Below are 24,677 nucleotides of genomic sequence, written 5' to 3'. Positions count from 1 at the left end.
AGCTGAAGAGTGCCAGCAAAATTAATTCTATTAAAACACCCTTGTCACCATTCCTCAAAATCCAAGATGGGGAAGAAACCAACAGGTCAAAATGATCAGGTTCGAAGCCATCAAATCGTGTAACCTTGATCCTCTCTGATGGATCAGATAACAACCATACTGTCAGTGGCATAGTATGGATGTTTCAATGTATGCCAGAGGGAATTGAGTTCCTCAGATAATGCAACCTTCCCACTCCCATCCCCAGCCGTCCAGCTGCAATCTCCCCACCATGGAGAAATGGCTGTGGAAAAACCCACCTTTAAAATGGCTTCCATACTTCAGCGGAACTTGAATGGGTTCAGTACATGTGTAGAACAACTACTCGTATTACCTCAAGTTAGACCAATGTGCCTCTGTCTTCAGGAATAACATTTTAAATTCTCTGACACCCCTCAGCTACATGGCTACAACCCCCACTAAAAGGATGAACTTGGTGGACAGAAAGCTAAAGGAGGAGTGGCAATTGCTGTAAATAACACCTACCACTTCTTGTTTCTCTCCCTCACAACCAGTCTGCAATCAGTTGTTTAGTGCATGCGTGTTATCAGTCGACAATATGTTCACTATATGTGCCTCACACGAGTTGATGATCAAGAGGCTCTGTGTGACCTCCTTACTCAGCTCCCTCAACTCTTCACCCTGTGTGGTGATTTTAATGCACACATTGTGCTTTGGGGCTCGGCAACCACCTGCCCCAGAGGAAGAGCAATTGAGAGCTTTCTCATGTGCTTGTTTGTTGAACATGGGGTGGAGCATGCACTTCATCACTGCAAGGAGGGCATTCACTGCTGTTGGTCTTGCAGTATGCATTCCAACCCTTCCACATACCACTTGGTGTGAGATATACGATGACTTGCATTCAGGTGATCACTTCATAATCTGAATTCATGTGCCAGACATTGCAGTGCCCAACAGAAAGCCTCCATGATATGTGCCCATTAGTTTAGACTAGACACTCTACAGCCAACTTGCTACGTTTGGACTTTGTGACAGCATCCAGGAATGGGTGAATCATCTTACTACAATGATCCACTGCACCAAAGCATCCATTTTGCAGTCTTCAGGCTGGGTGAAAGGGCAACCAGCCCCTTGGCGGAGCAACGAACATCGTGCTGCAATCAGAACCAGGTTCAAGTGCCGACCAACTGCAAAGAACCTCACAACCTTTCAAGCCACCAGAGCAACATGTTGCTGAATTATTAGAAAGGGCAAAAAGAGATTGTGGCAACATTTCCTGACCACCATAAATTGTTCCACCAAAAATACATTTGTATTGGAGACCACTAGGAGGATTCCTGGCAGAGGAGGGAGGAACACAGTAGCTGCTGTAATGGGAATGGACCTGTTCAGACCAGCTTATGGGACCTATTTTGCCACAGTTGTCGCATCTGCCAGCCAGGAATCAGCTTTCTGACACTACAGAGCGGGTACTGAGAGGGGCAGTGGGAACTTCAGTTCCACCACTGACGAAGAATACAAATGCCTCTTCTCCATGTGGAAAGTGATGCTGTATTATCCACAGCTCATGACACGTCATCTGGTTACAGTAGCGTCCATTATTGTGCCTTATGGTGCCTCACAGGATGGAACCAAAAAATCCTCCTCCCACTCCCATTTTAACCTCATTTGGACATCAGATCACTTTCTCAGCTTGTGGCAAGAGGTAATTTTAACATTTTAATTCCACTTTTAACATCTGGGAAGGACCAAGCATACCTCAATAGTTATTGTAGTGTTGTCCTCACTAGCTGTGCAGGAACGACCTTGGAGCAGATAGTCAGCTGCCACCTTGTCTAATACAGGCAGCTGTGTAGTTACTTTCAGTGTGGGATCAGGCATTATTGCTATATCTTTGATAGCCTGGCCCTCCTGGAATCAACTATACAACAGGCTTTCTGGTGCTAGCATCACCACCTGGGTATAATTTTTGACACTGAAAAGGCCTGTGATTTTGCTTGAAGGCATATTATTCTTGGGTAGCTCCATGAGTGGGGCTTTCGAGGGTGTCTTTCCATCTTTATATAGTCATTCCTCTCAACACATTGTCTTAGATATTGACTCTGTGATGCCCTCTCTGATCTCTTTGAGCAGGAGAACTGCATCCTGCAAGGTAGTGATTCAAGCGTGGCTGTCTTCACTATTGCAATCAATAGCATCAAGTTAGTAATTAAATGTCCTGTCCAGTGTGCTTCATTTAATGGCAACTTCTATTTCTCTTGTTCCTCCTTGAGCCTTGCAACAACAACTCAGTAGTTGCAACTAATTCTTCAACAATTGGAGGAACATACAGAGAAGATTTATTTTATTTTCTCCACCGAGAAGTCTATGTGCACTGTTTTTAAAAGTTTATGTTCTGTTTTAAACTTTTCTGAGTTGTGAATGAGGGACACTGTTCTTACACTTAAAGACTTAGTGTTGTTTCTGGGTCTCACATTTGACGTGAAATTCACATGTTGCCACACTTGGGGACCTTAAAAAAATGGTCCCTAAAAGCAGTAAATATTTTACATCATCTTAGCCACAATTCTGACCGACTGTGTCTACTTCAGTTTTGCAGAGCCTTTGTACGATCTCAGATTGATAATGGATACACGATGTATCTATCTCTGACCCTCTTATTTAAAAATGGTGGATGTGTTGCACCATGAAACAATTCGGCTGACCCAGTCACATGCCGAGTATTTGTGCGGAGGTTAGTTAGCTGCTGTCGCTTAACATCAGACAATGACTCCTCATGGTGCAACAGTCTTATAAAACACCGTCCATGCCATACACAACTGCACACTGTACCATTGCTTGGCCAGCAATGAAAAGGTTTTTCCATAATAGTCAACAAGCAATAGAGGCCTATGGGATTCAGACAAAGGATTGGCTGTTAGAGTTTGTTGTAGCTAGTTTGAAAGTTTTGCATCAAGGTTGAATCAGACCTCATTTTGGTTTTTACAGAGGCAGAGCATTATTCAAGACTTGATGATTTAGAAGAGTGATTGCACTTCAGATTTTATGAGTCAAACTTTCTTTAACAGTTTAGATAGACAACACAGTCTTAAAGTTGGGTATACTGATGTCTCCAAATGGGGGAAACTTCTAGGCTGTTCAGTAGTGTTCCCCAACAGTGTCTTCAGGATTCACCTTCCACATGAATATACTGTATTTGGTGCACAGCTCCATGCAGTACACAAGCCACTGGAGCATATGACGCATCATCAGGACACATACATCTTCTTCTCCAAACCCCTTAGTGTGCTACAATCATTGCGGAATGTGTATCTGGTAGAGAAAATTGCCCAGCTCATACACGACGAACTGTACTTCTTCAACAGCAGGGGTAGCAGATATCTTTCTGGTAGTTACTAGAACATGTGAGAATTTAGGGAAGTGAAGAGGCCACTCAAACCACCAAGGATACCTTCAGGAAAATTATGGGACACTGTGTGCAATTTTCCTGCTGACTGGGGGTGGAGGGGAGGGGTGAGTGAGTAGTAGTAGTGACGGAAACAATGAGCAGCACAAATTAACTATTTGACCCAGGCATTTCTCCTGTCAGTCACTCTGGCAGGATGAAGCGGCACTGACTCATGTTCAGATTGATCAGTCCCCTCATACATGGCTTCCTAATTCGGTGAGAAGACCACACCCCCCCACCCCCTGTCTGTGCCACATGTAGGAAGCAAATCATTGTATGCCATATTTTAACTGAGTACATTTTCTATTGTTATAAATGGGTGGAAGCAGACTTGTGGGGCTCTGCCATCTATTTTAGCTGGTGACGAGATTGATGTGGTTAAAGTTTTGTGAGGTACCTGCCCTCCAAATGGTTCAAATGGCTCTGAGCACTATGGGACTCAACTGCTGAGGTCATTAGTCCCCTAGAACTTAGAACTAGTTAAACCTAACTAACCTAAGGACATCACAAACATCCATGCCCGAGGCAGGATTCGAACCTGTGACCGTAGCGGTCTTGCGGTTCCAGACCTGCCCTCCAGCCTAAGTTTTTGATTGGAGATTTTAGTGTGTTACAGAGTGGCTTGCTCATACTTTTTATTCCAGTAATCAGGTAACCACAGCTATCTGCCGTGCCATTTTACTTCTTTCCACGACTTTCCGTTATTAGTTCTAACACAATACATAATTGTCATGTTCCTGTGTGTGTGTGTGTGTGTGTGTGTGTGTGTGTGTGTGTGTGTGTGTGTTTTACTGTTTTATTATTGTTAGTTGTAGTCAAAGATTTATAATTCTGTGAATTGTATTTTATCAACACTCATAGCATAAAATTTTCGTAAGGGTGCCATCATCATCATCATCATCATTATTACCATCATCACTAAGAATGGGTGCCATATTGAGTACCTCCTGTAGCGATGTCTCACAAATACAGATTGTATGCAGTAGCAGACAGATTAAATCAGAAACTCTGCTATTTTCCAGTAACAGAATAATGTGTTTTCATTTCTTTACTGCATTGTGTTGGTTGTCTGTAATAGCAAAGAGCTTGCTGTAGAAGAGATGTGTTTCACAGTAGTGAAGATGAACAATTTCACACAGTTCTTAATGTGTGCATTTTAGTGCCCATGTTTATTGGACAGAATAATTTTTTGAACATCCTATACATTCTGGACAATTACTGACTGTTGTTCCTGTTACTAAGCACACTGTTTGGTATAATGTAAAGAGTAATTAGCCTCTGAAGCTACCAAACAGATGTCATTAGACAGTCCACAAAACTGCAGTAGAAAAGGTATTACTGTACATCACAAATAATTCAGATATATTAATGATATCACAGATGGTCAATATTTCTAATTTACCTGCATCTGGAAAGTAACTTCCATCTTCATGTGGCATGGGAATTAGTGAGGGAACAGAAATTGTGCAGTAAGTTAGTGTGCTTAGAGGTGTGATAGCAAAAAGCCACATTGCTTCTCACCTTCGTACACACACAAGGTGCGTTTTTTAAGTAAGTACCATTTTGAAATTAAAAAAAGACGTGCTAAGATATCTCAATAATTTTTACATGAAAGCCTGTACCTTAATCTACTTTTCTACATAATTTCCATCAATATTGAGGCACTTGTCATAACGTTGTACCAGTTTTTGAACACCTTCCTCATAGAAGTCTGCCACCTGACTTGTTAACCACTGCATCAACACTGTTTTGACTTCGTCATTCACTGACTGACCAGGTGTTTCTTCAAGTGCAGGAACAGATGGTAGTCACTAGGCGCAAGATCGGGGCTGTATGGAGGATGATCTAGAGTTTTGCATTGAAAAGATGTGATGGGATCTTTGGTCTGATTCGCCACATGTGGACAGGCATTGTCTTGCAGCAAAACGATGCCCTTGCTCAAATTCCATGGAATGTTGCTTTGATTCTGGTGTGCCATAGGCCACCCAAGTCTCATCGCCCTTAACAATTTGGCTTAAGAAATCATCACCGTCGTTGTGGTACCGCTCAAGGAAAGTCAATGCACAGTCTAAACGTTTGGTTATGCGCACAATTTTCGGTAATTCAAGTGCTCGGTCACAATGCCATACAAAACACTATGAGAAACATTAGGAAAGTCATCCCACAAGGAGGAAATCATAAAGCGTCTATTTTCTCTCTCAATATTGCCCACTTTCTGCACCAAACTTTCATTAATGACCGAAGGACGCCCACTCCGTTGTTCATCATGCACATTTGTGCGGCCATCTTTAAATGCTCTCACCCACTTTCTTACCATTCTATCACTCATAATGTTTTCTCCGTAAACAGCACAGATCTCACGATGAATATCAATCGCTTTTAGGCCTTTAGTACTAAGAAATCTTACAACAGTCCGTACTTCACACTCAGTGTACTCAGGATTATCGTAGTCATCTTAAACACTCAGTACACATTGTAAACAAGGAAGAGTCAGACTGTAATGGCGTCAGTGCGTAGATGAAGGTACAGGCTTTCATGTAAAAATAAAATTATTTAGCTATCTTTGCACGCCCTTTTTAAATTTCAAAATTGTACTTGCTTAAAAAATGCACCTCATACCATTCAAAATAGTGCTGCAATTAAAAAGATACATTTTAATGCGAAATCTGTTCTGTAACACAGTTTTAGTCAGAAAAAATCTAAATTTCGTTATGAAATCTCTGCTGTATACAGAGCAAACGTGCTGATTGAAGGTGGTGTGGGTCAGTGGAAGGTTCATGATATTGACAGAAATGGCTACCTGTCTGTAATCAGCAATGAAATAGTTCAGAAAATGATAGAAAATTGTAAAAACTGACATTCCATGATATCTCAACTAAACTTTCTAAGAATGTTTTTCATGAGATCATGACTGAACAGTTAGGATATTACAAGTTCTGTGCTCATTGTGTTGCAAAACTCCTCCATAAGAACCACAAAAGGCAGACTGGTCAGGACTTCGCAAATATTTTATAAGATTCAAGCAAACCCAGAAAATTAGAACCACTTTGTCAGCGCAGTTAAAATTGCTTCTAGGAAGTAAATTCCAAGATGTGATTGTACACGGTTGATACATGGATTTTCATCTGAAGCATCACCATACCTGATAACTATGCTGCACTGTGCAGTAAAGAGTCATTCTCAGAGGATGCAACTGAGTGGGTAATTGAGTTAGGGTGCTCCATAATGATGTTGCAATCAGACAAAAATGAATATTAACAACAGAATTTGTCGATCTCAGAAGAAACTATAAAGCAAGCTAGAGCGTTATTAAACATAAAAGTCCCACCTACTTCTACAATATTACGTTGCACATTTGCAGAGGGGCATGGAACCTCTTTCACATTATTTTTCTGCTATTCCATTCTTGAACAGTTTCTGGAAAAATTGACACCTAAATCTAACTGCACAAGCTCTGATTTCTGTTGTTTTATCACAATGTTTATTTCTCTGAGTGTAGGTGGGTGTCAAAATAGATAATATTATTTTTTTTGGGGGGGGGGGGGGGGGGATGCTGATATGCTTTATTATTAATAATGTTGGCTGTGGATCTGTTTTATTAATAATATTCTGTATGTAGTCATTATTTTTACTTTTTAGTTGTAACTGAAGGTGGAATACACACACACACACACACACACACACGTGTGTATCGAGCAGGTGAAGCACTTTCGGCAAACTTCAAAAATCTGGCTGACCTAAGTTTTTACCAGTTGACTCACATCACTGAAAATCTTGAAGAATGCACAGCAACACATGTCCTTCTTCAACACCTGTGTAAACTCATGGAATGAATTGTCCTAAACTGATTAGTCTCAGCGATATAGCCTGTTCTGATCCCTCTGCAGGCTGAATTTTGATCTGGCAGGTCATGCACTGTTGAAATACTGAACAGTGTACAACACACAGGGAAAGGAATTGAAGAAAGGCTAATAGCTGGACATGCTTTTGTGGATCTAAGTGCAGTGTAGCACCCACTTAAGCAATCACAGGCTCTTCAGGCCTGTAAAATGCCATAGACAACCACCAACCCACCTCAAACAGAATGGGAGTAAGAAGGGATTGTGTGATTGGACAATCCTCCATAAAGGGATCAAGTCTCAATAAAATGTACCAGACGGTACAAAGGAGAGAAAGAAGACAGATTAAGAGTGGCAATAGCCACAGACAATTTTATAAAATGGGGATTCTTTGCAAGTGATACCAATAACGTGTGAGATTAACACAAAATGAAATCTACAGCTAATTTCATACAATGCTCATTTGGCCCAACGTACTCAATCAGAAACCTTTTAGTGTGATACACATTCATGCAGCTTGGTTATTTCCCATTTACCACTTACTAGGGCTGCTTCCTGTTCCTTTCCAATAGGGAATATCAAAGAACGATTTTCAGAATGATGAGATCACTCAGAGGATGCCATGAAATTGTCACAGGACCGCCAAAGGCCACCTGTCCAATGGAGTGTAAACGTGAGTCATCTTAAATGACCACCTGTCCCACTCAGTGAATGTCCAGTTGCAGCAACGGCGTGCAAATTCTAACCTTTGTCACCAATGAATAGCAGTCAGCATGGGTGCTTGAACCAGTTTCCTGCTGCACTGTTGCTAGTCCCTTGATTCAGTTGTTCAACAGTTGCATGTGTATTCACCCATGCACATCACCGCTGTCATTCATCCTTGTCATCTGTGGTCTGTGGTCTGTGGTGCACCACACTTTGGTGCCAGTGTTGGGTAGCACCATTTAGCCCTGCAAAGTATACTTTAACCATGGTGCCATGCAAACAGTTTACAAGCTTAGCGATTTCAGACATGCTTCCACCCTTGGCCTGAATCTCAATGATCATGCCCTTTTAGATGCCAGATAAATTGCTCCATTTTTGCACGACAACAATGACTGAACTGTTTTCTATGTCCTCCCTTGACATACTTTGTGTGTCCTCCACTGTTAGTGCTGCTATCTACTGTCTGTGAGTGGCTATAGCTCGCTGATGTCGTACAGAGGTAGTAGTCACATTAATGAGGTTGAACCATGTATATGAAGTAATGCATAAGGATAGTGTTACGGGTCTATGTAAAACTATAATTTTGTGTCCGCAGAACTTACATTGCTGCTATTTATAATTAATAAATGTATTTAAACATATTATCCAGTCAGGTTGTTTTCACATTTTAGAAATGAATTAACCAACTTTCATTTCATTTTTAAAGTACATTGTGTCCTTTGTACTCCCACTGCAGATGTCACAGCCTGTTATGATCCAAACTTAATAAATCTCGTTCTGTATGTAAGTAATTGCAAAAAGTATGTAATTTTCTCATATAGTTTTTGTAATTACTATTTTTTCACTTATATAGGAAATAATAAGCGCTCAGAAATGCTCAACGGAAGAAGGGTCTCGAGATACGCAAGGGGAAGCAACTGATGTAGCAAATACTGTGTTTACCGAGCATTTAAGTGTGTCGATTGAGAAGGAAATGGAGCTAATAGAACTCCTAAATAAAGCTCTTCATGCATGGACTCAGCTTTTAGACCATGTGAGTATAAAAATTTTTGTATGTAGTCTTCATGCTGCCCATCTGCTTTTTCTTAAACTTTTTGTAGCTCGTTAAAAAGTTACTTCTGCTGCTGTATAACTATGCTTAATCCCTGGGTTTGGGATTGTAAAACATATTTCAGGTATGTGTTTATCATTACTTCGTGGGGGAAAAAAATGGAAAAAATATTGGATGTTTATACAGTGAAAATTTCAAAGTTATTAGTGCATATTAATAAATCCATCTGTGGAACACGTAAACTGAAGAAAATATGTGTGTATGTTGCAAGGTTTTATTCGTCTTCACAATGGTTTTATCACACTTTGGCTAAAATAATCCTGGAATAAGATAAATGATTGCTCTGCAACCACAATCGGGACGTTTTATTTGTCTGTTTCCCTATTACTTTTAGTACTATTACTACTATTAGTACTGCTGACATTAAGAATACTGGTTTCAAAGTTTTCAATCCCATTATCAAATTATGTTGTACAATAGTTCAAGAAGGATCCTATAAGTGAGTGTGGTACAAATGGTTAAATTCTACATTGCCAGTTTCAAAACATAGGAATAGAAGGGAATGATTGTCAGATAACCAGAATGTAGCCTCACTAAAGACGAAAGGAATTTGAAGAGTATTGTTGTGCACTTCCTTATAAGATACTGGTTAATTCCATAGATCATAAAGACAGAATTAAGCGAAATGACATTCTACAATTCTCCAAAAATAATGGCAGCCTGGAAACAAAAAAGGCAAACTTGAACAAAATAACAAGCCTTTGTTCATTCTTCTGATGAACACTTGCTGATGATGAATGATTTTTGGGCCTTTGATATACTGAAGCTGACCTTGGTTCTTTTGCAATCCCCTTCACTTTCCATTGATGAGAGTAAATAAATACATCATCACACTCAAACCTTACAAATGACACGACGACTTCCACTCTGGTGTCGGTACTCTGGAACCATATGTTTGCTGTCCAAAGCCACCACACAGTGTGTGATTGAGCATATTCCCATATACCTCTGCAGTGTTGCCTCTTCTGGAATAAGCACGTATTTGCATCTTTGTGGATTATTGACTATGAATGTTAAGTGTGAAATAAGTGTTTCACCTTATAGAGAAATCAACCTAACTCAGATAGTTTTCCAGGGATTTCATCAGAGCCTGGAAAATATCTGGGATAATGTTGCATTTTGTTGCACTAGATTATGTGAACTGGAACTTCAAACTGGAGTAACTGTCTTTGGTAGATGTTTCAGAGTCAAACTTGTCACTGTTGCAGCATATTTTACTTTGCTATCAGCAGCCCAACAGAATGAAACATTACTTCAAAATCAAAATCATGGGTACAGTTATTAAATACATTACTCGTTGACATTTAAATCTCTTCCAGTGTGCTCAAACATGGATTGCATAAAAGACATCAATTATCCCTGTACTTGGACTTTTCCCTGCAATTTCATCATTGTCCCAAAAAAATAACAGATGCAGCAACATTTTCTGTTACCAAAGCAGACTTCTTGATCACTGTTGCAGTCTGCATGATTCCTTGTTCTATCTAGGTGTGAACGGAATTGCACATCCACATATATCTCAAAATAGTAGCATGCATCTACACACAAGGCTCTTCTTGCGTATGAGGTAAACACAGGTTCATGCTGGCCATACCCAGTACGGTGAGAGAAGAGTCTGACAGTTGAAGGGGCCTTGGCACACTTGCTTCACACGTCCATGACTACCAATCAGGTTATGAAATTTTGTTTGCATTACGGTGGCAATGCCCCAGTGTTTTCATAGTGCTAGATGAACCCTGCCTTCAGTCAGCGGTGCCACATGCTTTGTTCAGATTTGTTTTGTACATGTGCATTCTGCAAGTTCCTGGCTGTGTGTGTGGACAATGGCTTCGTGTAGTGCAGAGAAGAAGACTTTCAGAAAAGGAGCTATGCTGAAATCTCAAGCATGCGAATTTACATACAGATTGCCATGTTTACTTTGAAAGGGAAAGAGCAATAGTGTGGGCATTTGATACCAGTGAGTAAAGTGATTAACAGGGTGGCAAAAGCATTGAACATCTGTATAATGACAGAGAGTCACAAATGACAAAGAGGCTGCCCATTCAACTGAGAGCCCTGTTATTGTGATGCCTGGAAGATCAAAGAAGAGATTGTGCCATGTGACTAAAATAAAAAATAAAAAACGCCTTTGACAAATTGCTATCATGCAATGTATATACACTTAACTACAGCAGAAGTAAGGAACTGACATTTAAAAAAGTGGTGGTATCACTTTCGGTGGTTTGTTCACAGCCAGAATGACAAGTCTCTCTGTTGTTGCTGTTGTTGGTTGTTTCTCGTTTCTCTCTCTCTCTCTCTCTCTCTCTCTCTCTCTCTCTCTCTCTCTCTCTCTCTCACTCTCTTTCTTTTTAAATTGGCTTCTGCTGACATTGTGGCATGGAGATGTTTCCTGCATGAGTTGCTAGCAGTAATATGGATTGATGAAACAAGGGTCAGTGTGTGTCATGAGCGATCTGCCACATGGACAGTCAAAATGTGCCGTGAAACTGGGAGTGTGCCATCTGGCAAGGGAAGGTGACTAATTATTGTTCATGATGGGTCTATGAAGAGTTTTGTGCATGATGCTAAAATGATGTTACAATAAAAAAAAACTGTAGATTACCATGAGAAAATGAATGCAGATACATTTAAAGACTAGTTCATTACTCATTGGCTACCAAATGTCAGTTCTGGTGGTGTTTTTGTAATAAACAATGCACCGTACCATTCTGTACAATTAAATAAGGCACCAATGACTGTCTCAAGGATAGACAAAATAGTCAGCTGGTTGAAAAGTAATAAAGTAGGCTTTGACTAGAATATATGAAAAGCAGAACTTCTGGAGTTAGTGAAACAGTAGAAGCCACAGAAGACAGCAAAAAATTGATATATTAGCAGAGAACCATGGCCACAAAGTTAGATGTCTTCCATTGTACCACGTCTATTACAGCGCCATCAAACTTGTCGGGGCTCAAATAAAAGCAGATTTTGCGGAGCAAAATAAGACGTTTGTGTTGTGAGACAGAGAGATGCTGGTAAATGGTGCTTGCACACTGAATAACACCAGAAAATTGGAAGAACATCATGGGCCATGTGTGAAAAGTGATTACAGTGTCAAACATAGAAGACAGCATAAGAGAAGAACCCATAAAAAATGCTGTATTTCTTTATCAGATGATGACAGCAGCAGTGAAGATACCAAAGCCTGTGTGGCCATGAGAAGGGGTGATCAATCATATCATGATGAACTTAGGATTTCCATTCTCCCACACAAAAATGAAAGTAATGTCTACATTTGATATTTTACGTGTAACATTTGTGCATTTTGCTGTGTCTTGTTAATGTTGAAAATCATTTTGCCTGTGTATATGTAATGAGGAAAACACTGATTGCGCATGAGAAAAACCATTTGATCAAGGAACACACCACTCAATAGAATGCTGCAATGGATTTTGTGGCATATTTTTGGGCTCTATAGGCCTGGCTGCCAAAGGGTGCGAGGGGAAGGTCTGTCACTCTGCTCCCTGTCCTGCCAGTTGCTGGCCCACGCCACTTCCAGATCAAATACTGGCAGCTGTCAGAGCTCTTCTCTCGCCGTATGGAATATAGACACAATGAACACAAATGTTGCTGCACCTTAACACTCACTTGGTTAGTGAATGTCTAACTGTTAGGACACAAAGTGAACTGGGCACTGATGTACTTCGAGAATATATTCCATGATGGGTAGCCATCAGGAAACTCAAGCCTGACCAATCTGTTGAAAATTTGAAATACAAATATGCTGTTTGCTATCAGATGTGGCATATTTTAACAAAATAGGCTTGAGTCAGTATCACATTCCTCATGCTTCTGTGTCTTGCAAGGCCAGCCATCTGTCAGTACTGTTTGCACTACATTAGTTAGACTACTCTCAGTTGGAGAGGAATCATCATTTTCTTGATCATTTCCCTGTAGCCTAAGGTTACGTGTCAGCTCATGGATAATTTCCTTTTATCAAATTTCCGCAACTTGGAATTTGAATAAAATTCCGATTGTATTAATATAACTAATCATTTTTCGTGGACTCCCAGCCTCAAAGTTCATTTTATATTACGTGAAATGTAATTTCTAATCACCATTTAGTTGAGGCTTAGAGTCATCGATAGGCACATAAAGAAGACGGAAAATTAATGCTACCTTGCAGGTGAATCCTCCTTCAGAACTAGTAGAGCAGAGTAAATCTATCTGACTGTTACGCCAGTTAAATACATTCTGTTGGCACTGCAACTTGAATGGGGTGAGGGTTAGGTCAGTTGGTTGGGCATGGGTGTAGTGTGACACATTCTGGGAATTAGGCGACCCACTTCCCTGCTTTCCATGGCCGATGAAAGATGTTTGTAAATTATGGTAGGTAGTAAGTGGGAAGCTCCCCATTTTCTGTAGGTGTTTTATGGTATGAGCAGATTTTAATTGTACCAATTCTGTGCTGTAAGCGAGGCAGGCCGTGAATGCGCTCTTCTGCCTGCTGGATGGAGTTGTATGCTGTGTGGTGCCATGGTAGAAGGGCATGGAGAGAATGTGACCCCTGTGATGTCAAAGAAATGCTCACCAGAGAACAAATGATGATGAAATATATTTTTACAATTTGTTATTGTGTTGATGGACTCCGTTAGACGTGCATTTTCTTGTCTACCTGGAATACATGCAGATGTAATTGATCTGTCATTATCTACAATTGCATATTAAAACAACACATCGAGTTTAAACTATTTTGGTGTGTTAGTTCACTGAAAAGAGCTGTCCATGGTTAAAGGGGCACTGATCAGCAGGAGCCTATCAGCATAAGAAATACAGTGACCAATAAATATACTGCATGTACTTCGAAGAATTAACACTGAATATTCTTCAGATCGACGAATGACTTGGTTTTCTACATATTAACACCTATCACCAAAATAGGAAAGGTACGGAAGAAAATTAAAGTTGGTGACCTTGGTGGAGGGCATGAAAGAAAAAAGGTGTGATGAATGGTAGGAAAAGATGATTTACGGAATTTTTTTATGAAATTAACTGAGAAGATATGTCGATGTCCAGGTCAATCAAAGTTAACAACTGGAAGTCCATTAGTACACACACTGTGTGGTTGGATTCAAATCAGTAACATAAAGAAAAAGACTTCTATGTTGGTTGTAACGAGAAAAAGAAGAAATTGTTTTAATAACAGAAGATACAAATTGTGGTTGTTCGCAGCAACGGAGTCAACCATTACAACATGGTATGTGTTACGGAATAGCAGACATGAGTCATGTGTACACATTTGGAGTTGCAACACAGAAGACTAGAGGGGTACATGTAGTGTTAGACAAACGTATGTTAAATAAACAAATAAAAACAAAGAGAGATTAACCTGTATGTATTGATGATTTGTTAGCAGAATTTAAACGTGAAGACTTTTTGTTCAGTGGCTTTAACAAATGGCTTTTGGCAAGTTGGTCTACACAAAGAATTGAGAAAATATACTGCGTTTCAATATGATGGTGAATCATACCAATTTTGAGTTTTATGCTTTGGATTGAACATCTCAGTTTTTGTGTTTATAAGAGCACTTGATGAAACACTAGGGAAGGAATTGCTTCAAGAGTTAATATTATGTCAACGTCATTTTGATAGCGTTGAAAACATGAGAATGGTATTGTAGAACATTGGTTAAGTCTTTAAAGAAATTACAAGAAAAAGGTTATTATTAAGCTTGTGAAGTCTCACTTCAGAAAGGAAGAACTCAGGTGCCTGGGACACTTGATGGGTGTGCACGGGATACCTGATCCGAAACAGACCGTAGTAAGGAATGTGCAGAACCATGCAGTGTAAAGCAGTTATTTTCATTTCCTGGATTAGCAGGATTTTATCGTAGACACATACAAAGCCAACCCATGAACGAACTCGGAATGTTATCCTTATGGAAACAGAAATCAAAATGGATATATGGATATGGGTTGAGGGAACAACAGAAGCATTTCAAAACATTAAGCTATCTTTGGTGAATGCATCCATATTGAAACATACAAGATTAAGTGAAACCTTCATACTAGCATTTGATGCTTAACTACATGGCAACTGAAAGAGAATTACTTACAGTTATGTAAAGTATTCAAAAATTTCAAACATTAATTTGGAGATCTAAAATAAGCAGTTATGCAGACCATCTTAGGCTAGCATTCTTGATGGCGAGTCAGCTCTTGCATAGACAGCTGTTGCAATGACCCTTATTCTCGCAGTCAATATCATACAGAAACCATTTACATTAACACATTCCGGTCGTTGCCCGTAGAAACTACGAGCGCGCATTTATTGCCGTAACAGTCGGTGCTCGGAGATTCTCCGAGCGCCGCCTTCTCGATTATTATTTCAGGTTGCGGCGCATTATATCCGTGCAGTGACATCTGGAGTTGAGTGTTTCGATCTTGTAGTACATCGGACGACCGCTAGATGGTGTTCCTGCATCCTCTAAGCGCTATGTCACTCAAAAAAGGCGCCAAAACAATTCCCGCGCATTCACTCTTGCAGTGTGCTTATGTAGTTGTCTTTATCGCAAACGTTTGTCGTAAATTGGGGGACAGTTTGACTGAAGAGGAAATTCTGAGGCTGCTGCAAGAATCTGGATCTGAAATTGACGTTGATGGATTTCAAACTGAAAATAGTTCTTCTGAAATAGATGGTAATTATAATGGTCAGTCATTGTGTTTACGAATCACAATTATAATCTCGGCAGTTTCACTGACTTATGTCATTTATTTCGAAGGTAACAACAAGTGGTCCGAAAATGAAAATGAGCCATCAGACGTATTAGAAGAGTGTGAAGCTCCCATTCAAAAAGGCAGAGGCAGAATACAACAACAGCAGTCCCAAAACAACGTTGTTGAATGGGTAAATGACGATGTCCTACAACAATTACCGCTCTTTGAAGGCGTAAGTAATGTCTTGGCACCTTTGAGCGCCGAAAGCACTGAATTTGACTGTTGGAGCATCTTTATTGACGCAAATGTCATCAAAAATATAAAGACAGAAACAAACCGCTACGCTGCAGCAACAATTTCCAAATTGCGGATGCAAAATAAAATAACTTCCAGGTCGCTTTGGGCCAATTGGTCTGCTTTGAAGCTACATGAGATGTATCAGTTTTTTGCTATAATTGTTCACATGTGCCTTGTACACAAACCAAATGTTACGGACTATTGGAGCAATGACCTAATGCTAGATTCCTCCTTACCTGCAAAAATCATGAAAAGAGACAGATTTAGGTCAATTTACTTTATGCTTCACGTAAATAACAACGACAATTATGTACGAAGGGGTCAACCAAACCATGATCCTACACACAAAATCCGACCTTTTTTTGATAACTTTGTACTGAAAAGCAAGAACAGTTTTTCTCCTGGCGAGAATCTCACAGTTGATGAAGGTTTATGTCCATTCAGAGGGAGAATTCGATTTCGAGTATATATCAAGAACAAACCGAGCAGGTATGGTATAAAATTTTTCATTCTAAGTGATTCAGCAACAGGATATGTTTTGAACTGTGAAGTGTACACCGGTGCAGGTGAAAAAGACAACAGTGCAGATTCAGTGGTGCTACGTTTGTGCAACAGTTATCTACGTAAGGGTCATACATTGTACATGGACCGCTTTTATACTTCTGTAAAATTATTTGAAAAGTTGTTTGATGAGGGCACATCTGCTGTTGGCACAGTAATGAGAAACAGAAGAGGCCTACCACAGGAATTCAAACAGAATAAACTAAGAAGAGGTGAAATCGTATTCAAGAGAAAAAATTCCGTGCTAGCACTTCACTGGAAAGATACTAGGGATGTGTTTGCCCTTTCTACCAGACATAGAATGACAAGTAGTGTTACTAAGACAAAATCCAAGGCTGGAATGGTAGAAAAACTGAAGCCTGATCTCATACTTGATTATAATAAAAATAAAACTGGTGTTGATCATGGAGATCAGCTGGTGACCTACTATTATTTTCAACGACGAACAATGAAATGGTGGAAAAAGGTATTTTTTCATGTATTTATGATGTGCGTGGTCAATTCATACATTCTGTACAAGAAACTACGGCCTGTCTCTCACAAACGAACCAGCTTGTTTACTTTTATGGTGAACCTGAGAAAACAAATACTGGAGAAATCCGGCGAAGTTTTCAACGAAAATGAAAAGCAGGGTTCAGCAGCAAACAGGCTAACAGCAAGGCATTTCCCCACTCACGTCCCATCGACAACAAGCAAGAAATATGCATCAAGATATTGCATTGTTTGCTCTGAGAAGGGCGCACGGAGTACTGGCAAACGAGTGAGAAGGGAGACGAGATGGTGGTGTGAAGAATGTAATGTAGGATTGTGTCTACCTGACTGTTTCAAGCAATATCACACAAAGACAAATTTTACTCAATGAAAAGAGTTGTAAAAATTCAATGAAATAATTTTGTACATTTATTTTATAATAAATTCTGATTTCTTGCAATTTCAAACTTTTTTTCTACCTCTGAATCATCTAATTTTCAAAATATAATAATTCTGTAAATATATGATATCTTACAAAAAACTTTAAACAAATGTTTAGATATAGGATGATAACACACACATCAGTTAAAAGGTTTTGCTTTCCTTCATTACCTTTTGGTCAGGAGCCATGTAAAAAAGGCGCAAAAGTCTACGACTTCTGAGGGATTGCAGTAGTATCTGTGGCCCGACTGCAATGTGTTAAAGGCTCACAAAATGTAATCCCAGACACTTTATCTATGCTACCTGTACATAATTATATATAAAAAGAAAGATGAGGTGACTTACCGAACAAAAGCGCTGGCAGGTCGATAGACACACAAACATACACACAAAATTCAAGCTTTCGCAACAAACTGTTGCCTCATCAGGAAAGAGGGAAGGAGAGGGGAAGACGAAAGGAAGTGGGTTTTAGGGAGAGGGTAAGGAGTCATTCCAATCCCGGGAGCGGAAAGACTTACCTTAGGGGGAAAAAAGGACAGGTATACACTCGCACACACGCACATATCCATCCACACATACAGACACAAGCAGACATATTTAAAGACCTGTACATAAGAATGACATTAAGCAAGCTAGTAGACCAGAATTGACTTTCACTATAAATTTTCTGTTATTAAGTTACACTAATGATGAAGTAAGAAAATTGGCAATAGGAATTAAACAGGGTATTAAAGGAATTGCTATTTTAGTCATAAATAAGCAATGCTAAACTGATGCTACAAGCAACAGAGGATGAATCCGTATGACTGTTTATGATTAGAGTAGATGTATTTTCATTCCAATTTATCAGTAGTGAGGAGATCTTCTGGGATGTGAAACATGTCAGAAAACAGAAATACACAAAAATATTTACAAAGTAAGAACAGATATGCTAATGTACCTTTAAAAAAAGAATCTTAAGTGTATTCACATTTAAAAATATATCGAACTTGTCACCAAATATTAAATGTTCAGTACACTGAGGTTCATGTGATAATAGTTAGGCTATCGTAGCCACAAATAATCAAATAAAATAAATATATAAAATATGTTTTACAGCACGTATTTGCAATGATCGCATTACTGCATGAAATTTGTACTGAAGTCAGATTCTACATAATATTTACATTATGTGATGTTACCAATAACATAAGTGCATCAGGCGGTTCTGCTAAGAAATTCATGGATGGAGTAGGAGTAGTTGCCTGTTAATAATTCCTTTAGGCTCTTCTCAAACTGAACTTTATTATTAGTTAAACTTATTATAGCTGCTGGCATGTTATTGAAAATATGTATTGCTGAATAGTGGACACCTTTCTGAACCTTCGGCATACTGGGCAAGCAGTTGCTTGTCACAGCAGATTCGTAAGTGGTTTGATATGGACAGAGGATTGTAGAATGCCATTGAGGAGGGGACATCAATACCCAGGTTGCGAGCAAGTAGGACTTAGGAGTACCAGATGAAGCAGATGAAGAGAAGTTGTAGTGGTTGTGGAGGAATGAGGAATTATGTCTTATCCATGCATCCGGACCATGAAGTTATAATCAATGAACCTAAAACAGAAAAGAGTATTGTGATGTTAAGTGGCTAGGCAGATTTTCGTCAGAAGTTCATAAACTGTTTGGCGTAAGATGATGTGAGGCACGTGGTCATGTCCATACTGCATACTTGTTCGTGAATCTTCCCCCCAAAGGAGAAGTATCATTACCGCATGTGATATAAAGCACATAATAAGTGAAGTACAGCACAACACACTTGCATCTGCAGGCACCTGACTAGGGATTATTTCTAAATACTTGACACTTATTGGTTGCATTGTATGAAATACTGAAAGCACTGTGAAAAGGATAGATTTGCTACTCACTATAGAGTGGAGATGCTGAGTCACAGGTAGGTGCGACAAAAAGACTGTCAAACAAGTAACCTTTTAGCCTAAAAGGCTTTCATCGGAATGACCCCCCCCCCCCCACCACACACACACACACACACAGAGAGAGAGAGAGAGAGAGAGAGAGAGAGAGAGAGAGAGAGAGAGAGAGAGAGAGAGAGGGAGGCTGCTGAGGCCAGTGTCTCTTTTATATGGTGAGGAGTAGCAATCTGTTCTTTTCATGATATTGTTATTATTCCATCCAGGTTTTTTCAGTGATACATTCTGATCTATAATTAGCTAGAAAATAATGACCTGTTCAGTGTTCCATAAACTGCACTGACCTTACGATGCTCTTTTTTTTTATGCCCGGCACATACACTTGAGCAATTGAATCACCCACACCTACTTAGTAGCAGCAAGCAATTCCTTATGCCCATATGAAGGCAGCTACATCATGGATTGCGTTCCATAAGATGCCAAATTTATGATACCTCTGTTGTCAATGGAAGATAAATCTTAATCTTTCTTCTTTGCATGAGATACTAAAAATGCTGGGAAACTGTACTAAATTGTGACTGCTCAGCTGCCATCCACAGTTCATAGAGTTTTTATCACTGATCAAAAACATTCCAAATATCCTCAATACGATTGAGCTCAAAGGATCTGAGTGGCCTAATATCCATCGTCTGTTTTCCCAAACACATTCCCACAATTTGGTAGTCATTGATAGTGTGGTGCAGCAATGCATTAACTCCCTGAAGGTAGTACATAGTGCACATGTAGTTGTATAGGTGAATAAACAGATTCACATGGTCAGTCAGTAGGTTTTTGTATCAATGGCCAATGACCAACATCCCGAGATATATGTTGAGGGGCTCATTCCCCCTCCCATAACAACACATCTCCCATATAAGTATATTCCCATCACCCTTTTGGCTCTTAGGATGCAGCCCCTTGTGGTTTTTTTACATTTGTCTTTAATGTGTACAAATACGTGCCATTTAGGCGACCTCCTTTCTGTACTTTAAGCATTGAATGGTCCTGCAGTCATGCTTATATCTGTGCCCTGTGATGCATGGAGAGTAGAGATATCTGTGTGGGGGTAGTATCTTCTTTGTCCCTAATGAGTAGATTGTTTGGGCTGGTATGACTGTTCAGCAGTTGTTTCAGATGTGGTATTAGTAGTGGCAGTGGGGGTGGTTGTTGTTGAGCAAAGAATTGTTGAATGATTTGCATTGTACATTCACTGTTACAAACTGCAATATTCATCAGCAACTGTTGATATGAACAAATTGGTTCCACAGCAGTTAACACTTGTGGCAAGTTTTCCCTGATTCCATCTACTCACTGTACATCTTTGATAAGGTGGCATGTTAAAATCCCGGCCCTTTCACAAGCTCGAAAGTGAACTGTTCCATGTGCTGCGCACCCAAGATATGATTGCATTTAAATGAACTGATGTTATACATCTTGCCCATTCTGCACGTGGCTATCATACTTATGGCCACTACACAGCCCAGTAACATCCTGGCGACATGATAAGCCAAATTATACCATTTGCCATTGTGATACTTAGTCTCTCCAAGGGATCAGCTATTTGTAATTCAGGTGCTCATGAATGGATGCATGCAGTTTTTCTCATTCTCATATTAGTCAGTCTTCCATCAGGTAATGTTACTAGATCCTCATTTGTGAACATTATTAATTTCTCTCTTCTACCATCTTCACAAAGTTACAAAACAAGATTTATATCATTTGTACTGTTCCACAACAATGCTATAGTTCACTTATTCTCATTTCATTGAATTGTTCTGTGTATTTGAAGCATACAGTGTTGTAGAGTTTTAGTAATATCTTGAATTATAGCCAGCTATAATGTTGAACATGTCACAAATAAAATATAATGAATTATTCTTTTCTACTTTGCCTATTGAATGAAGAACATAATGATGCCAGTTGGTGTGGCTACATCAATTTTCACCATCTTTATTTGTAAATATAGTGTTACATTCTTGTTTCTTACTTCTATGTGAGTTCTGTGCATTCTCATGAAATGACTTTTCTCCTTTTTAGGTGCATTTTATTACTTGTGATATGCAACCCTTTTTTAAACACATCTTGGATAGTATAGAAGCAGCATCTTATTTCTATGGCTTAAATGGTTGCACAATTCACAAAGTATACTGTTGGCTTGTGTACTATAAGGTGGCTGTATCTCTGGAGATGAAAAATGCAGAACTTCACGGTATGCTCAGTATAGTATAGCAATGTTTGTTTTATTGTACAAATGGTAATCTTAATCAAAAGCAAAGCTTTATGCGAGCGTATTTCTTACCTTACTCATAAATTTGGTTTCTGTTGAGGCACACCGTTTTAGTTTTTCATTAGTCACAAATTACTATGTCCTGTTGGAGGCGCACTTAACCTGTTAGGTACACACATCCTCCTGTAAAAATATTACTAATAAAGAATATTAGCTGCTACTTAAAGCATCTTTTCTCTGATTTCCATTGTTCATTGGTTCTTAGCAATGTGTCACAATTGTAAAAGACAGGAAGTACGGTGTAAAATTTATGTTGTCATGGATCAAATATACTTCAAGGTACTGGATAGTGACTATAAAACAGTAAAATTCAAAGATCAAGAGATCTTACAAAGTCCAAATAACAATATTATGTCAAGGTATCCCTAATACTCATCAAGGTTTTTATTACACAGATCAACAAATTGCAACTTTTTTTTTTTTTTTTTTTTTTTGCATAGGGTTTCTAAGGGTGTGAATTTGTGTGATTTTTTGTGCTTAATTCAGAGATGCAACAAGATTTCTTACATATCACATTTCTGAAAAACAAAGTAATAATAAAATCATATCGCTTTTATTTGCAATGTGTAGCAAACATTAACAAATCCAGAGTATGATTCCTGCAACCCTAAACTTATTCTAAGACTCTCATAGAACATTAAAACAATTGCCGTATTATATAAAAATTTCGCTTATATCATCAAAACAATGATCACAATTAAAACTGTTCATTTATTGCAGTTTAATATCACTTCATTTGGAGAAATGGGATGCTTTTATTTTGCGAGATGCCATCAGTATCTCTAAATGAAAATCGACTGTAACCACTCACCAACGAGGGAGCTCAGCACCCTCATAGCAATATTACTTGGTAAGAATGTCTTGATGGGAACATTGACTCTGTTCATCACTAGCAGCACAAAAGTTTTGTATTTCGAAAAAGATCAAGGATCAATTTGCAACATTATAAACTCACTCTCTCTCTCTCTCTCTCTCTCTCTCTCTCTCTCTCTCTCTCTCTCACACACACACACACACACACACACACACACACACACACACACACACACACACACCTTTTTTAGTTCAGTCACTATGGAAACATTCATTTGCCCTCTGGTATTCTGAAAACCATGAACAATAGCTTTGAAAGAGTACAACCATGTAACTCTACATCTGTGAGTTTAGCATCAAAGGTTTCATTGATCACCAGTTTTCTGATTTGTTGTCCAATAAACACACATTTCAACTTAGCCTCATTGATCTTGGAAAAAAATATGAGGGCTGTTCGGAAAATAAGGTCTGATTGGATGCAAAATGGAAACCACAGTGAAAATCAAAAACTTTTTCGCAACAGTTAGCCACTCCTTCCAGCTACCTTTCTAAATAGTTGCCGCTCCAACTTGGACATTTGTCGCAGCGTTGTACAAACTTTCCAGTACCTTGCCAGGGAAAGCAGCCACCTGTGCTTTCTGCCAATTCTCTATGCTGGGCTGCCTTTCACTGTTTGTGCCAAAATGTGGTCTTCGAAGCCAGCAGTTCATATGAGCAGAGATGGGTGATCAAAAACTTCCCATTGAAAATGCTGCAGGAGTGTCTTCATTGCCCCTGCAGAATGCGGCTGAGAATTGTCCAGAATGCGGCTGAGAATTGTCTTGAAGAAAGAAATGCATTACATTTATGTTATGTGGTTTGCATAGCTTCAGGTGAAATATCTCAATAGGTTCACATACTTGGAGGGAGACACTGTTGTTTTAGGAATTTCTACGTGATCACTTGTGCTCTGAACTGGAAAGAGCAATGTGAAGTAATCAACTGGCACACTAAAGACACTGCCCAACACATCTGTGTAAAGTTCCATCGGATTTTCACAGGAGGTTCCATTTCGAACCAAATCGTACCTTACTTTCCAAATACTTCTTTTGTTCAGTGGTTGAAAGCCACACCCTGTTTATCAGGAGGGTTTGCAGAATTCTTCTTTAGGGTTAACTTAATATGAAGAGGAGGCAGTATGACTTCACTAAGCATAGCTAGTGGTTTATTGACATTTTCCTTTCCCGCAGCATCCCTTTGTCTAACAGGCTATTCCTTGATATTGTATTTCTGTTTGTTGCCCCAGAAACACAGAAAACATCATTATTTTGTGCAACCTGTAACTAGTGCAACAGCTTGTAAATCACAATAGGTGGTCAAATGCTAAAGTTATCTGTTATTATAGGTTATCTGTCTTGAGCTGACTGCAATGTAATTTAAAAGAATTACAGGCTTGCCCCCGGCGAACGGTCTACCTGATGGGAGGCCCTAGTCACCTGACAATTATTTTACCAGACGCGTTTTGCTTTTGTTTATAAAGCATCTTCTGTGGTATACTGTAAATTGGATACATATGCTTGTACATTTATTTTCAGTTAAAAACTTTTTTAATGAAGTTGGTCTGTAAGCTACTTACGGTGTTTGTTTACATAGTCTGCACCTTCCCCTCTTGCTATCAGTGGCTGATGTTGACAGGCTTCATTTCACATCTGCAGTTTTTGGCATTTTGTGTTATTTCCTGCAATGCACTATTTATAATTGACTTTCTTAACCGTCTTTCATTCATCACTGCTACAGTGTTTATGCCTGTTCATTTGCTTTCGTTCACGTTGTGAGTGTTGCCAGCCTATGAAACGATTTTCTGTGCGTGCATGCGTGCGTGTGTGTGTGTGTGTGTGTGTGTGTGTGTGTATGAGAGAGAGAGAGAGAGAGAGAGAGAGAGAGAGAGAGAGAGAGAGAGAGAGAGAGAGGGAGGGAGGGAGAGAGAATATATTTGTAAAATATTATGTTAAATGTTAAAATCAGATCCAGCAGATTCCAAACAAAGCTGAGAAACAGTCTAAAAGACATTGAATAGACAATAG

The 24,677-nt window shown here is 39.3% G+C and overlaps 1 protein-coding gene across 1 annotated transcript in view; it reads left to right on the top strand.

The window, feature by feature from the left end:
- The window catches only part of LOC124615904, a 295,777-nt gene that overhangs the window by 168,797 nt on the left and 102,303 nt on the right, over positions 1-24,677 (top strand). Inside the window, exons 10-11 of the mRNA XM_047144080.1 lie at positions 8,846-9,025; positions 21,552-21,723. Coding sequence (XP_047000036.1) covers positions 8,846-9,025; positions 21,552-21,723 — 352 coding nt within the window. The remainder of the gene's footprint in view (positions 1-8,845; positions 9,026-21,551; positions 21,724-24,677) is intronic.

Source organism: Schistocerca americana, chromosome 5, assembly GCF_021461395.2.
Source record: "Schistocerca americana isolate TAMUIC-IGC-003095 chromosome 5, iqSchAmer2.1, whole genome shotgun sequence".
Taxonomy (NCBI): domain Eukaryota; kingdom Metazoa; phylum Arthropoda; class Insecta; order Orthoptera; family Acrididae; genus Schistocerca; species Schistocerca americana.
The sequence above is the reverse complement of the archived record's forward strand: the minus strand, read 5'-3'. Positions and strand labels throughout refer to the sequence as shown.